The sequence below is a fragment of the Acanthisitta chloris genome, unplaced genomic scaffold (assembly GCF_000695815.1).
Source record: "Acanthisitta chloris isolate BGI_N310 unplaced genomic scaffold, ASM69581v1 scaffold8988, whole genome shotgun sequence".
NCBI classification, from domain to species: domain Eukaryota; kingdom Metazoa; phylum Chordata; class Aves; order Passeriformes; family Acanthisittidae; genus Acanthisitta; species Acanthisitta chloris.
Window position 1 is genome coordinate 46,802 of NW_008688655.1, and position 16,055 is coordinate 62,856.

General features: G+C 42.4%; 1 protein-coding gene across 1 annotated transcript in view; it reads left to right on the plus strand.

Annotated features, from left to right (window-relative positions):
- PTPRG (protein tyrosine phosphatase, receptor type, G) overlaps window positions 1-16,055 on the plus strand; it is a gene marked incomplete at its 5' end in the record, with an annotated part of 76,346 nt that overhangs the window by 46,798 nt on the left and 13,493 nt on the right. The window contains 8 exon segments of the mRNA XM_009081112.1: window positions 1,646-1,737; window positions 11,593-11,689; window positions 13,349-13,431; window positions 13,660-13,794; window positions 14,028-14,127; window positions 14,130-14,171; window positions 14,577-14,739; window positions 15,817-15,952. Coding sequence (XP_009079360.1) covers window positions 1,646-1,737; window positions 11,593-11,689; window positions 13,349-13,431; window positions 13,660-13,794; window positions 14,028-14,127; window positions 14,130-14,171; window positions 14,577-14,739; window positions 15,817-15,952 — 848 coding nt within the window.

A 16,055-nucleotide genomic window follows, 5' to 3' on the forward strand; every position in this document is an offset into this window, starting at 1 on the left:
CTTAGATGAGCATACACTTGTCAAATGTTTTGAGTTCTGTATTATTCAGTAAATGAGCATGTGGTTAATTAAAGTAGCATTACTATACTGTGAGGTGACCAGATTGCAAACATATCTTTAACAATTGGCTCTCGTAAATAAAATAGAAGAGAGCTGATTGAAATTTGAAGATGTCAATAAGTTCAAAAAGCCACCTTGGAGCGTTACCTGATAAATAAGAGGAGAGAAGTAATGACATGGTCAATATTAACTGCCATCAGCCAGAAAGAAATCAGATTGTCAGGGATCTATAAAATTCTTGCCAAAGTAGAACCTCATTTACACATACAGATCTTCATACCCTTTGCTAAGAAAAGCTTATGTGACAGCTTAGAGGTTTTAGCTGCCAAAGATCTTTCACTCTGAATACAGTAAATGTCACATCTATTTATTTATCGTTAAATTTTGCTAAGTATTTGTAGAAATATTTGGATTTTTTCTATCATAATGTAGATGTTTAAAAGGAAAAGAACCCAGATTATAATGCAGCTGTAGCACCAAACCATATGGCTGCTAAGTGGGAGCAAAAATACACCACTGAATTACTGGGAGTAAACATAAACTGGATGCAATCTTCAGAAGAGTATTAAGTGGAATATATAAATACCAGAGTATTGCCATAAAATCATGCAATCAAACAATAGTAGCCATCAGGCAATAGATTATTTCACATGCTGAAAGTAATCACAGTTGTATAGCAATTTGCATTTTCTAAATGCCAGACTGAAAATATTAGCTGGTGAATCTTGGCAAGCACAGTGCTTCTACCAACTGCAGTAGTGGTTATAACAATATCTAGGCCTTTTTTTGAGAGAGGTAAAGAGAGAAGTAAGGCAGCCATCCTACACCCCAGCTTTATTAGAATCTGCCTGGAGTCCCAGGTGCTTGAAAGAGTCTTGTTTGTCTTTAATTCAGTTCAAGTCTTCAAATTCTTTCGTTTAAGAAAACGTCTGTGAGTGATTTATTAGTGTATTGGGTGGAATTTGCACTGTGCTGAGCAAGAACTAATGGTCCAGTGGAATACATATTCGACATCATGAATAGTGTCTGGCATGAGAGAGAACTCAGACTAGTGTGGGTGTTGTGTTGCCTGTTCTTTTGCTCAGAAGCAGTTTCATGATAAATCCATTTGGATTCTACATCATCGTTTGAAAGGGAAAAAGTTCATGACTTTCATGAGAAAGGCCTGTGTGTCTGCTTAAAACCTTACTGGGAGCAATTGTCAACTGTACTGTCATCTTTCGGGTCTCTTCTGTTCTTTTTATACGTGGAAGGATAGGAGGCCTCTTCAGCCCATCCACAGCCATCTTCAAACTGTGAGCAAGAGTTAAATGATCCTTGAACTTCAATTGAACTTGGTAAATTAGCATCCCAGGGAACAGGCTCTCGGTATTTGTAATTGTAGTGCTTAGAATTGGAAATACAATATGAAATGTTTACCTCAAAATCGGCCAGATTTATCAAGATTTCTTATTACTACATATTGAACTAGCTCTGCCCCTGGGAACTCAGGTCTAAGCAATATTGAGTGAAGACTTCCTCTCCTGAAGCTTTATTATGTGTGAGACAAAGAGCAACCCTGAATCTCTTTTTTTTTTTTCTACAGATGATATGGAAGCAATTCCAGTCAAGCAGTTTGTTAAACACATCAGTGAGCTGTATTCTAATAACCAGCATGGGTTCTCAGAAGACTTTGAGGTACGATTTAATGATCCACCAATAAAATGTTTTCCTAAAGTTAATTGTGTATTAATAATTAGGGACCATGCGACATCTGTGTGATGCTGTCATGTCAGGTAAATGCAGTGCTCAAATGTGTCAGAAGAAGCAGGATAATACCAATTTGCCACTGGGTATGAACAGTGTGGGGCTGGACATTTACAGATGCTTTCTAACCACCACAGGTTTGATGCCTTCAAGGGAGAACCCTCCTAGGTTTTAATTAGATAGGAAGAGCTGCCTGCAATCCCCCAGGAACAACATGAAAATACAAACAGTGGGTTTTAACTCCGGGCTTCTCTTACGATGTGCAGTTTATTTTGCTCTTCTTGGTCCAGAATTTGCTCCTCTTAATCACACATACCCCCTGAGTAGCCCAGAAGTAGTAAAATAGTGCTTACTATGAGTAAAAGTAGTAGAATGTGGTCTTGAATGAAAACCCAAATTCTGGGTCAGTTCCTTGAGTCCTTGTTCATGCTCCGTTCAGACAGGAAAGATTGCTATTGAAGTCATGGGTTATTTTGTTCCAGTAAAACCCAGGAGAAAGGATTTGGGATTTAGTTGGTGGTATTTACTTAATGTGACAATTTTACCGTTTGCATCTTGTTACCTATGTAAGAAATTCTGACCTATAAATGTGCTATAAATTAGAGGCAATTCCAATGGAGTGAAAGTAGTTTTTCACCTCTGGGTCACCAAACCCATACTATGCAAGCATGGTAAACATCATGCAGAGAGCAGGCTGAAGAGGCAGGCTTTTCCTTCATTAGTCTAATCACAGTCACTGATGAACTTCTGGAAGTATTGAGAAGCAAGAGGAGCCCCAGGAAATTGCATGGAGCTGTGCTACCCCACCAGCAAAAGGAGGTGTGTTCGCATGCTGCATGAGAATCAGAGAGAAGCTCTTACAAACAAAGTAGTGAACCAAAATAGGTGGCCTTATATCTACAGCTTCTTTGCTTACTGCAGTGTAAAGACAAGACTCTATGCAGGAATTGTTTTTAATGGGATCATTTAAAACGTTTATTGTTGCTGTTTGGTTACTGTCTATAAAGAGTGGCTGCTTTGTCTGATGCCCAAAAAACGTTGTGTAAGTTAGAAACATTTTGTATTCATGAGGAAGGCAAATGTGTAAGGTGTTAAAGTGATTTAGTTCAATTGACTGCTGGCTGGATGGCTGAGCAGGAATATTGAGGCATTTAACAACGCTGATGGTATTCAGGACAAACATTTATTCTCCAGAGAGTAGAATTTGATCAGGATGATCAAATGCGACTCACTCTTCTCAATTATTTATGAATTGTGACCCCAGTGCTATTCATCACAGCTGGGTATTACACCATTTAATTATTCAAAATAATCAGCAGCACATCTGTAAACTTGGTCTGGCTTTAAGCAGGCTTTGCTTCAGCTGTCACAAAATCACTGCTATTAACAAATGTTGGACACCTTCCGCCCGTGTTTTCACAAAGAAAAACACTGCTCTAGAATAGCCTTATTTTCCCCTTCCTCCTGGAGTTCCCTGCTGCGAGTGCCACACTGTGGCAGCCAGTTGGAGAGAGAGCTTTGGCCAATTAGTCCCATTCTGGGGAGCACAGGGTCCTCTCCAAAGGGAAGTTAAACTCCTCCAACTGCACTGCATGCGCCAAATTCTATTCTCCGTGCGGGCTTAAAACTTGGAGCGTCTGCTTTGAAGTCAGTATAGCTACTCCAGATATATTTCTCCATAGCTGAGGTCTCAGCTTCCTAAAGAGTAAGTGAAATCTCCTCCTAGAGTAAGGAGAAGGAATTAGGAACAAGGCGATCTCCGTCGGGTATAAACCATCCAGCTCCCCTTCGTTGCTTATGTTCTGCCCTGCTGATGCCTCATGGGCCTGATTTGAAACGCAGAATTTTTCACAGACCCTGTAGGTAAAATGTTTCTCAAGTGCCCAAACTGACTCAGAGATCAGAATCCCAGTTTTGAGTGTGGCTGAGGGATAGCAGAGCCCAAGGTTACGTTTATGCAGTAGCTGGTGGTGTTACTTCTCACGTCCGGTCAGATCCAGCCGTGGTCCATGTGCTGGAGTTGCCAGCTACAGTGAAGACTTAGCTAATGTTTTATGGAGAAACAATAAGATTCCAGCTGAAAGAGAAAATCCAGTGTTACATGGCTGCTAGCCTTGAGTGGAAGTGCCACAGCCATATGATGCCTTCATGCCTGGGGAGCTTCTGAAAAGAGGTTCTGCAGTCACGGCAGCTTTTTATCCAGAAAAACTGCTTTCTTCATCTAAAAGGAAGAGAAAAGATGATGGCCAGGAGATACTGAAAAAATGTAATCAGTACTACAGAATAAATAAATCTTCCCCAAAGGCAGCCAGCACATGAGATTTTGTTAAAGGAGAAAAGGATCAGAAGTTTCTTCAGAAATTTCTGTGGCAAGAGGTTTAAGGTAGAACCTGGAAAAGGAAAAGACTAAGCTAGGCACAAACATACCCTGCCCAATGTGGAAGGTGAACATCCTCTGTTTGTTTGTTGCTAGTTTTTGGTGTAAGTCTCTTCCTGTTGTTTTTGGCAGCATGTTGTGGGCTGTATTGAGTTGGTTTTTACATGAAGAAGATTCCTTTGAAAGTAAATTGTGTCAACACTCCCTCCTCCTCTTCAATTGAGCTGTAATTACAGCTAAATATTTTGTGAATGTGCTTAGGAAGCATTTTGTGTGTAGAGGGGGAAAAAGGACTTTGAACTCACAAATCTTTCCTTGGAAAGTACATCTAAAATGAATCCTTATTCCCTTTGGGTAATCACAGTGCAAGGAGCCAGCTTTATTGTCTGGTGATAGCTGGGCTTTCTTGTGTGTGCAGAATTGGTAAGATTTCCTTTGAGTCCCATGAATTTTAAATTTTTCATATGAATTAGAAATATAGGACCCGATTTAATACTGAACAACAAATAGCTTCTTTAAATAAAGTCCATGATCCTGCATCACCAGTGCTGGACTCTGAGATAATTCTTTGTATTCAGCCTTGGAATTTGTCCAGTACTAGACTGAAAGAAGTTCAGGGAAGGTTTTTGGCTTGCCCTCAGGTAGCTCCAGCACTGTCTTGCTATGGCATAGAGGATGAGGTGCCACATTTTTACAGGGCAGCGCTGGGGAAGGGTTTGAGGGCAAGACTGAACAGAGATTGAGAGGCTTTCTGAGCCAGAGATTATATCTACTCCTTGTCTAACGAGAGATTTTCTTGACATCATTATGTTTAACAGTCTTTGATAGACTTTTCTTCCATAAATTTCTAATTGCCTCTTGCAGCCTTTTAGGCTTCTGGTATCCAGAGCATCTCATGACAATGAATTCTACAATTTGTTCCACAGGAATGGACTTCCTCATGCTTTTAACTCATGCCTAATAACTTCTCTTGGTGCTTCCTAGTTTTTGCATTACAAAGTACACCCCTGTTTACTTAAATGCCTCCCATGATTCTGTCTGCCTCCATATTCCCACTTAATAATCCATTTTCAAATTGGAAGAAACCTAAACTATTCACTTTGTTTGTTGGAGGAAGCCATTCCAAACTTAGCATGACTTGTTCCCTCTGTATCTTACTTCCTTTACCATATCCTTTTCAAGTTGGGAAGGCCAAAACTGTACACAGCATTTAATGAGTGGTTTTGTGCAGAGTTCTGCAGGAGCACACTGATGTTTTCAGTTTGGTTTTCTATTACTTTCCTTCCTCCTAACATACTATTTGGTTTTTAACAACTACTGAGCACTCAGCTGACACCTCCAGAAAGCTATCGGCTGTGACCCCAAGGTCTCATCACTGAATGGCAATAGCAAATTGGGAACCTGTCACTATGTATGTATAGTTAAGGTTGTTTTTCCCAAGTACACCACTTTGCATTTATCAACATTGAATTTCATTTGCCATTTTATCACTCAGACACTCAGTGTTGCGAGATTGTTCAGCTTCCCTTCACAAACAGCTTTTGTTCTAATTATCCTGAATAATTTTGTATCGTAAACACACTTTGGCTCCTCTGTAGCCCATTTGTGAATAGGTTAGGTCCCTGTAAGGTGCCACCTTTGAAAGCTGAACACTGACAATTCCTGGCTGGGCAAGTCCCACCTCTAACCTGTTTGTGCACAAGGCTAGTTTTCCTTTTGCTCCAAGACAGATCAGTTTTTTAAGCAATATTTTCTGAGAGGCTTTTTCATACATTTTGGAAATTGATATGCTACTCTGTTCTAGGTGGTCTATAGACCTCTCTCCAGTGTGTTAGAGGCTTTAACTGGCTCTGCTGTCTTCTATTACAGTGTCTAGCAGTTTGCCCCACAGAGAAGTCAGATGTAGTGGGCTACAGTGCCTGAAAGCCCTTCTGGATCTCATTTTAAAAACTGATGTCACATTTGTCATCCTCTATTCCCCTGATAGCCTGACTATATAGGACATGTGGCCTCCAAATTCCTGTATCCAAAAGAGTGTGAAGTGCCACCTCCCACAGCAGAGCTTTTCACTCCCTCCCCCTGGCCAGTTACTGGAATAACACAGTAAGTTTTTTTGAGTAATCGTGTCCTTTTGCTCTAAGAAAGGAACACTAAGCCAAGAAATCACCTTCCATCCCCAAAGCTAACTGTGGATTTTTATAGTTTAATGCAGCATTTGGATTTTTGAGATCAGACAATTTTATTTCCCTCCTCCATAATTCTGGAGTGGGTCAGTCAGTGCTGCTATGGGAGCGATTAGAGTGGGTGAATGCAATCTCTGCAGACCTCTCCTGCCTGTGGCCGTGTGAGTGTAATGATTCATTGCCAATTTGGAGTCTGAACAGGCTCGCTGAACTTGGAGGCAGGCTGTCTAGCTCCCTCATCTCATAAATTGAAAATATCTTTGTACTCCAGTGGCACCTTCTTCTAAATGTCCTGAAATGTAAGAAAATAACATAAATCTATATTTTCGGCGATGTGGCAGGGATTTGCTAATGTTATTCTCGTGGTTGCTGCTGCTCAGGGCAGGGGTCACTGGCTCTTTTTAACCAGTGACCCCAGAATGATATTCTCCAGCGAAGGGCTGCACTGAAGACAGATAACACTGCACTTCACACATTTCTTGAGACACTAAAAACCCTGTGCAGTTTTACTGACATCCCTTACAGATTAGGCACAGCTTACACCAGACACGTGCTTATAGCTGCATCTACACCAAGGAATTTGGCAGCAGAAAGATGCCATTTCAAACACTTGCTGCTAGCAGGCAATACTGCACTGGGGGATGTTTTATAAGCCTGGCCCCAGACTGACAGAATTAGAGGTATTCTCAGCCTGTGCACTGCTGTACCGAAACCAGAGGGAAGGAGCACTGTGAAGCTGGAGGAGGGAGGATTGCTGCAGAATAGGGTCTTCCTGGAGTTCTCAATTCTTGTCTCACCACTTCAACTACCCTCAACAATTGCCAATGTGAATTAAGAGATAAAATTGAAGAGAAGCAATGAAAGCAGTCCAAGTATCTGGGCTCTCCTTTACTAAGTGCAGTACTGCAGCCATACCCAAGGTTTCTGCCTAGAAGCCCCACTTGGATGAGCCATTGCATGGACCATTCTATATTTTGGCCAGGCTCTGGCACCTCCCTGCCCAGTGAAGGGCAGGATGCCACAAACAAACAGTCCTCCACTATCTTCTCGTCTCTCATGCATGTACAGGAATTTTTAGCTATCCATTTATGCTATTCCTGTGTTGAGTCCTTTTGGTTTGTTTATTTTCGCCTTCTTTCTAGGCTGTCCCCAGCTTACCTCTCTCTTGAGTGCTGTTGGAGAGTTTATACTAGTGCTAAATTATCGTAGAAATCTACACTGTTCCTGTGGGATACCTTCAAATACTATCTGCAGTCTCTGTTGGTATGCTGTCTTCATGTTTGCTGTGATAAAACAAACAGCAAGAGCACTACCACAGGATTCTTGTAATTTGGGATTAAAATAATAGATCAAACCAGATTTCGGGGGTGGATAAACTAGCCGCTTTCATGCTGGAAAAAAATCATGTTAATATCAAAACATAGCTGTGGATCTTCTCTGATTTAGTCCCTCAGATTAGGATCCTTTCTTTGCCCGTGATTCCTCCTCATTGCTATTCATAGGCTTTCACAGTTCAGCCCCTGCCAGGACATCAGCCTGAAGTAATGGGAAACAACAGCAGCACTGCGTTAGGCCAAATCAAGAGACCGAGTTCCTGCTCAGTCACTGTAGCAAAAATTCTTGCTCAGAACCTTATATTGCCAGCAAGACACTGGAGCAGTTTGATTTTACACTTAAATGGAAATTCTTTGAAGTTTAGAAGAAACTAATCTGTAACTTGTTTCAGAAAGGCAATTAAAATGGGTCGTTAAACCTGGGTGTATCAAATTCCAATTAGCATTAGCATGGACAATATAATTAAAAGGTAAATTAGCCATAATAGCATGGACTAGAACACTTTTTACAGTAACTAACGGTCAATTGAAACCATGTACTTTGGTTTCTTGGGTTGTCAATGATAAGTTGAAAGGACAGAATTAGAGCCTGTATCCATTCATCTTGGGACAGTAATGTGTTCTGCAAAGTTAAACACGAGGAGCAGCAATGTGCAAGCCAAGACTGCTAAAATCAGTGGAAGAGACTAAACAGGATTAAGGCAAGCCAAAGGAATTACTCTAGAGCTGAAAGGTTTGTGGATGAATTATGGATGTGGTGGTACAGATGCTATCTGTCCTGCTCCAAGGTGTCAGTAGCAGATTTGTGCTGACTGGGAGAGGACTTTGTTTAGGCTGCAGTGAGCAGCCTGGGGGAGGCCCTGACCTGGTGACCTGCCTGCAAATGTAAATTATTATAATCGTGCAATCATGGTGATGTTTTAAGTGCAAACGAAAGACTCAGTAGCCAGCAAGGTTTAGAAGTCCCAGGATGTTCACTGCATAACCAATAGAAAATGCTGGGAGAGTAAATATGTGTTCTACATGAATGTGGTAAAGCAGCATATCTAAGATGGTGATTTTTGGAGACTTCTCCAGGATGTTATTTATTAACACTGGGCTGTCCTCTTCTGCCAAGGGGTAGATAATACCCTGAACAGAGGCACAGAGGCTGCAACTAGTCTTGTCTTCTTGCAGCATTTTGTGCATTGGTGATAGGCAACGACCTCAGCTTTAGTAACCGAGGAATGCTAAGTTATGCCTTACTGTCTGGTGGGGGGAGCCTGTGGTTTAGTAATTTGCTGTTAGAATTTGGAGAGGTGAACCTAGGAGGGCAGGAGAGCATGGATAACCACCCTCTGCTCTCAACCCCATCTGTCCATGCAGCACAGCCAAACCTTGTCAGTGGCCAGTGTGGAGTTGGAGGATGTCCTCAGTCTTGTTGGAGAGCTCCAGTGTCCCAAAGCCTTGGCTGTACCCTGGACTGGAAGGGAGGGCTGGAGACTTTTAAAAAGACAAAAATAGTTGAGGTGTATTGGCAAGGGGGAAGCTTTTCTTCAACAGTCTCCTTTTGCTGTGCTTTTGCAGTGTGCAGACATAGGAATCCACCATTACAGCAGCTTTCCAGAGTGTTAAAAACCATTATGTGTTAGGAAAAGCCATTTTCAGATCATCAGCTCTCACAGCCTCAGACCTCCTTTTCCATTGCTGTGTTTTTCACCATCTTAGCTTAATCTTCCTCTTCTATTAACTTTATATTGGCCAGCTGGGAACATGTACAGTTGAGGAAACAGTCAGCATCAACATAAAAAGGTTAATTAAAATGATTAACCTTACCAACAATTCCCTTATGTAAAAATCCTATAGAATTTAATAGAAAATGATACATTTACTATGTAGTATTTAAACTGTCAGAGAAAATTCCTTAGCAGGGAGGTAATTCCCTATTAAATTCTATAACTTTTCAGACTATTCTCCACAGAACCTTATTGGATTAATCTGTATTAAATTTGGCATAAATTTTTCAATGCCAATAACTTCTAAAAAGAATTTAGTAGTGCTGCAGGGATGTAGGATTTGACATGAGGCTTCTAGAAGCAGGGAGGGTGTTTTTTAGGAGTGACCTATAATGGTACAGCAGCAATGTTAAATGATTCCTAAATGCAAAAATAAGTAAAACAAAATTACATTAAATCAACCTAACATGTAAATATTTCTGCTTTTCCCATTATGACTTAAGCTGAACTGATCCTGCTCATTGTGTAATCAGAAGTCCCTTACTTACTGGAGCTGACAGGCAGAATTAGGGGAAGTGCACACTTTAATATGTTTTCTTTTTATTTTTGATAGAAATGGAACTATGAAAATTCTATTAGGGCCAGCTGAGAGTTTTGCTTGATTCCTCTTTGTCTTTGCTCAGCTCATCTCCTTGAGCACAGTATGTTTCTCCCTATGGAGGGCTGGGGAGGAGAGAGAAGCAATTGTTATTTGGGAGTGTCACATGGATATAAAAGCTATAAAATGTTCAAGGTTTTGGTATACTTTGCACTTTTAAAATGTAAATGCTGGGGAAGATATCAAAATTTCAATGCAAGTCCTTTGTGAAATGTCTGCATAATGCTGAACTCTTACATCTGCTGTTTGTATAGCATTTCTGGTGATAATTTTTCTCTGTCACTTAGCTCGTGATCTTTGTAGCAGCTGTGAGCTCCTAATGACTTTCCCTCTTAGGTTCTATACTGTTATTTTTAAATTCTGAAGTACAAAGTAATTTGGCACTTCCTCACATATCCTTGGGGGAAATTGGTTCTGTTTGGTGCAATTTCTAGGACTCACAAAAGACTTGAATAAATGTAATTTCTTCCACAACTTTTCAAATGCCAAATATTGATCTATTTTTGTTTTATTTTAAAAAATGTTTTGGGTTTTTTTTAATGAAGAATTTAAAGGGGGAAGATTGTGATTAAATAGATACCAAAAAATGTATCTTGGAGATGGAATCACACGAGTGATTCAGTTTGTAAGGCAATCTCTGAAGTGTGTTGCTCTAGGATGGTCTGGGCAAGGGGAATGGCTGCTTTTCTCTAGGGTCAGAGAAAAGAGCCTCCATTGCTCCATTTCAGTAGCTCTGTATTCTGTTGTTGAACAGAGTGAGGGGTAGGTTGAGAGCTAGAAAAATCAGTGGGAATTAGGTACATAATCTACAGCTTCAGCGAGACAGAAATCTGCATCTCTGGCTTGATGAACACCTAGGCAAGCCTGGCCCCTCTCTGCTTTGTAGATGTTTCTATACATGGATACAACCTTTTATCTTTTTTCAGTGTATTGTGGGCTGTTAATCAGTGTCCAAGCACTGGTATTTAAAGTACTCACTGTTACCTTCAGAGATCTATTTTATTTATATTTTACAAAAGGCATCTGTCTGCAGAGGACTAACAAAAGGTCAGTGCCAAACTTAAATGTCAGAAACCCCATTTTGAGAGGTTATAAGGAGATAAGTTGTCCAGTAGTCAAAAGTCTTGTGTTGAAATGCTTTTTGTGCTTAGTTTCTTGGACTCTCTTGCCTTTGAGGGACCTGGTCTTCCCTCCCCAGGGAGGGGCAGAGTGGGGCATCACAGGAGATGCAATGCTGAAGGCAAAAGACTGCTGGTCACAGGGGACAGTCAGCCCTCAGGGTGCTCAAAGCACATCTGCCCCAACTCTGTGGAGGGGAACAAAACCATGCACCAAGGACAGTTAACGTGACTCAGCCTAGGCAGACCATGACACCCAGGATAATGCTGAAAGACTTAGTGTTTAACCTAGCAATTAAGATACCAACACTTTAAACATGTGAGCTGTTGCAAAAGGAGATAAAGCTCAATTATTTTTTTTGGACTGATGAATTTTCCATTTGAATAATTTTTATGCCTAGGAAGTGCAGCGCTGTACGGCCGACATGAACATCACTGCAGAGCATTCCAACCACCCTGACAACAAGCACAAGAACAGATACATCAACATCCTGGCCTGTAAGTAAGCACTGGCCTAAGCACAGCATCAACCCAAAAAGGCACTCTCTTCTCACAGGGTGTCTGCATGTGACCAGGACAGGCAGGAGGCTCCAGGTTACACTACTGCACAGTAATTAATAAAGATGTGAAAGTGTGGCTGAGAGATCATTTCCCCATTAAAGGCAGTGGATGTTTTGACTTCTCTGGGGCTAGGATTTCACTCCAGCTTTTGTTTTGAAATCGTTCACAGTTTGATGGTCCAAGTGTAGTTTTAGAAGTGTCAGTTTGATATGAAATTTTGTGGAGGAGTAACTGGGATGAATTTATGATCAGAGCTCTTCTGAGTGCTAATGCTTGAAAACTGGCCTAAGGGAAGTGCACGGTGGAGCAAAGAGTTTTACTGATGATCCCTGGGATTACCATATAATCCCAAAGGTGCTAAATCTTACAGAGTGTATCTGCTGTATTTCAAACTGCTTTGGCTGTGTCTAGGACTTGGACAAACAGTGATCTTTGTAGCACAGAGCAGGCTTTGCCTGTATCCCTCTGAGAACTGCAAATCTGGACTCTGCTCTAGAATGCAAATCATTGCAGGTCTGGGATGAGTGTGTGGTAACTTTTTCCATGTTGTTCTCTGATGTGGAACAAATGACAGATGCAGCAGACACTGTGGCTTAGAAACAGAGATGGAGAGCCACTAGTAAAAATTTCACAATGTTCATAAGCATTGCAATAAATCTTGAATGCTTTTGGTGGCATAGGAAGGAAATGTATGTCTCTAACAGATTCTCAGAAGTAATCAAGGTACCAGCTGAGGACCAATTCCCAGATCTGTGAAAGACTTGCTGTGTGGCCTTGGGCAAGGGCATTCATTGAGCTTGTCCCAACTGTGATTTTAGACAAAAATGTCTGGTCCCTCTAGCCACAGAGACATGTCATTGGAGGAGAATTGGAGCAGGCACTCCACTCCTCCAGATAGTCCTTGGAGGAACTTCTCTCTCCACTGGTCCTCAAGGAAGGCAATTAAAAGTAGAGTCTTCATGCTTAAAGTTGGCTCCTCTCTGCATGAGTTGGAAGCACCACCCAGTCCAGTGCTTCTGCCTAGGAGCAGCAGGACTGTGATTTTTGTCTGCTTTAAGATGAAGTCAAAGGAGGAGCTAAGGAACTCAAGTCTCTCCTCATGGTGTGATGATGCTGGTGAAGGAGTGAGGACATTCCCTCAGCTTCCAGAGCCAGTAGAGCTGCCTGAGCCCAGCACTGAGGGGAGGATAATGAGCTCAGTCACTGAGCCAAGCAGACACAGTGTTAGTGCCTGCCAGAGCTGTGCTGGTGTCTCCACACAGCATTACACAGCCAGGGGTGCCCTGGCTCTTGGAATCACACTGTGTATGGTGTGGATGATCCTAGAGATCATGCTCCTGAGGCTCCAGTGTCCTGTAAAAAGAAGCTGTCCCAGCATGAACCATGTACTTTAAGGGATGTGAAGACTGACAACCTGCTACCATGAGCAGATGGCCAAGAACAGATACTCCCATCTCCCTCTTGACTCCAACTCAAGGCCAATCTCTTCCCTGTATTAGTAAGGACTACCCCGATACCTAGGAAATGGGATGTTTGCCTGCAGTTCTGCACTGTGTTTTCCTAATGCTTCTCTGCCCTGGTTTTTTTATTCTGCAGATGATCACAGCAGGGTGAAGCTAAGGCCTTTACCGGGGAAAGATTCTAAGCACAGTGACTACATTAATGCTAATTATGTTGATGTAAGTTGTTTTAATTGTTTTTATCTTCTCTACCTCTGAATCCTTCCACAAGGAGGAAGTATTGCCACTTGTGAAGTGGTCATGTTTTCCAACTTCACCTGATAATTTTGTGACAAATTCCTCGCTATTCTGAATTAGAAAAGCACCTTTCTTTGTTACCTCTAAAATATTAATACATCTGCCATGATATTGCTTTCATCTCACTTGGCATTATGGTTTTCTTTGAAGGGTTACAACAAAGCAAAAGCCTACATTGCTACCCAGGGACCTTTAAAGTCTACCTTTGAAGATTTCTGGAGGATGATTTGGGAACAAAATACTGGAATCATTGTCATGATCACAAACCTTGTGGAAAAAGGAAGAGTAAGAGATTTTCTAGCTTGTTAGCAGTTGATGCTTAACACCTCCCCGAATCACCTGGGCAGAATTTGTTTTTAAATAACTTGGGATGGTAGATATTGATGTATAATATATAACTAACATAACAGAGGGCTACAGAGCTAGCCATTATTTTACTTTTTTAAAAAGCTCTGAAGACAAATATAAAGCAGCAGCTCAAACCTTTAGCCAACCCACCCAACTGTGTCTTTGTTCAGAGAAAATGCGATCAGTACTGGCCCACAGAGAACAGCGAGGAGTATGGCAACATCATCGTCACGCTGAAGAGCACAAACGTTCACGCCTGCTACACTGTGCGACGCTTCACGGTCAGGAACACAAAGATGAAAAAGGTGAGTCAAGCCTTCCCTGTTCTCAGCCAAATGCCTTTTGGCTTGTGTAGGATGCAAGGCACACCGGAGCAAAGCGCAGCGTTTGCATGGGCAACTTGAAGGAGCAGGTGGGTGGGAAATTAGTAAGCAAAGCCAGGATTACAAGGAACCTGGTGAAAGGCTGAGCCTGGATTTCTTTTTCAGAAGTTCACTGCTGCTTCGGTGTCACGGTTATTGCTGTTATTACCTGTTCCCACATGTATATTTCCTTGATCTCTGTCTCCACCTAGCAGGAGGCAGAGCTGCAGAAGATTTCTTCTGTCAGAGTCCAGCACTTTCTCAGCTGAGCCAGCTGAGGACTGATTATATTTCTGTGCTTCTCTTCCCTCCTCTCTCTCTCCTCTCTGCACAAACTTTGCACACAGGGTCAGAAGGGAAACCCCAAGGGGCGGCAGAACGAGAGAACGGTTATTCAGTATCACTACACTCAGTGGCCTGACATGGGTGTGCCAGAGTATGCTCTGCCCGTGCTCACCTTCGTCAGGAGATCCTCTGCAGCCAGAACCCCGGACATGGGACCAGTGGTGGTGCACTGCAGGTATGATGGCTCTGACTAACCACCTCGTGGCAAGCACACCTAGCTGCATCGTGTGTGCTCTTCCATGCCAGCTAAGAAACACTCAAAGTTACTAACACAGGAGGAGTGTGCCAGCCCCATGGAGTGCAGGCAGATATGAGCTTGCGTTGCCTATATCTGAAGACAGCTCCAATGCAAAAGCTTCCCAGTTGACACAGGGTTTTGCTAATGCCATGATACTGAGCTGCTGAACATTGCACTGATGTGGTTGTGAAGTTCCTCGTTTGAAGCTTGTTTGTAACCTGCCTGTTCAGTGTGTGGATGGGATCACCTCTGCTGGGAGCCAACCATGGGAATACAGACACACAGGCACGTGACTGCCACCGAACCACACTCACCAGCACCTGCAGTTAGAACAATAGGTCAACCAGTAAATGAGTTCAGGGATGTGTGTGAGGGGGCTGCACAGCACAAAGAGGAGAGAATGATGGAGGTTACAGCTCCTTCCTGAGCAGAACTTGAGAATCTCTGAAGAGCTCTCCTCTCTGTTGGGTACAGGACCTCTCTCCTCCCCTGCAAGGAGTTCTGCCTCCACAGGATTAGCTCCCTCTCCTGCCTTCCCATAGTGCTGGTACCACTTGCATTCCAGGTCCACCTTGAAGCTTTGCCTCAAGCCTCACAGCCTGGAGTGACCTTGGTGGTCCAGGATAACAGCAGCTTGGCGTAGGGTGGATCTCTATATAGCTTCTTCCAGCCAAACCAGTAACAGCAGCAGTGGAGGCAGGAGCCACGTGTGAGCAGCCAGAGCATGAAGTCCAGGACCATGGCAGCCCCATCCTCATGCTGCTGGCACAGGTGTGGTGGCTGTGTGGTGTTCATCCTCATCTTGCAGCACACAAATACCCACAGAAGGGAGGAAATACATAACTGGTAATATTCCCAGAAAACCAAAATACTTGGATGAGAACCTTTAATGGTTGAAGCTAGCAGGAAAATGAAAGTTTGTGGACAGGAATATTTGCTTTGCTCTGTTCTGCTGTTACTTGTGCCATTGCTTTCATCTGACTGTTACATGGGTTTCTCTTATGTTTTCTGTAGTGCTGGTGTTGGCAGAACTGGTACCTACATTGTGATAGACAGTATGCTGCAACAGATAAAAGACAAAAGCACAGTTAATGTCCTGGGTTTCCTGAAACATATCAGGACACAGCGCAACTACCTCGTCCAGACAGAGGTAAAAATTGCAGTGCGGTTGAATTTAAAGCCACGTTCATTTCTATATTGCAATCAAAAAGAAAACAGATTTTTCCAGTTACATCCATGTAACATTGAATACA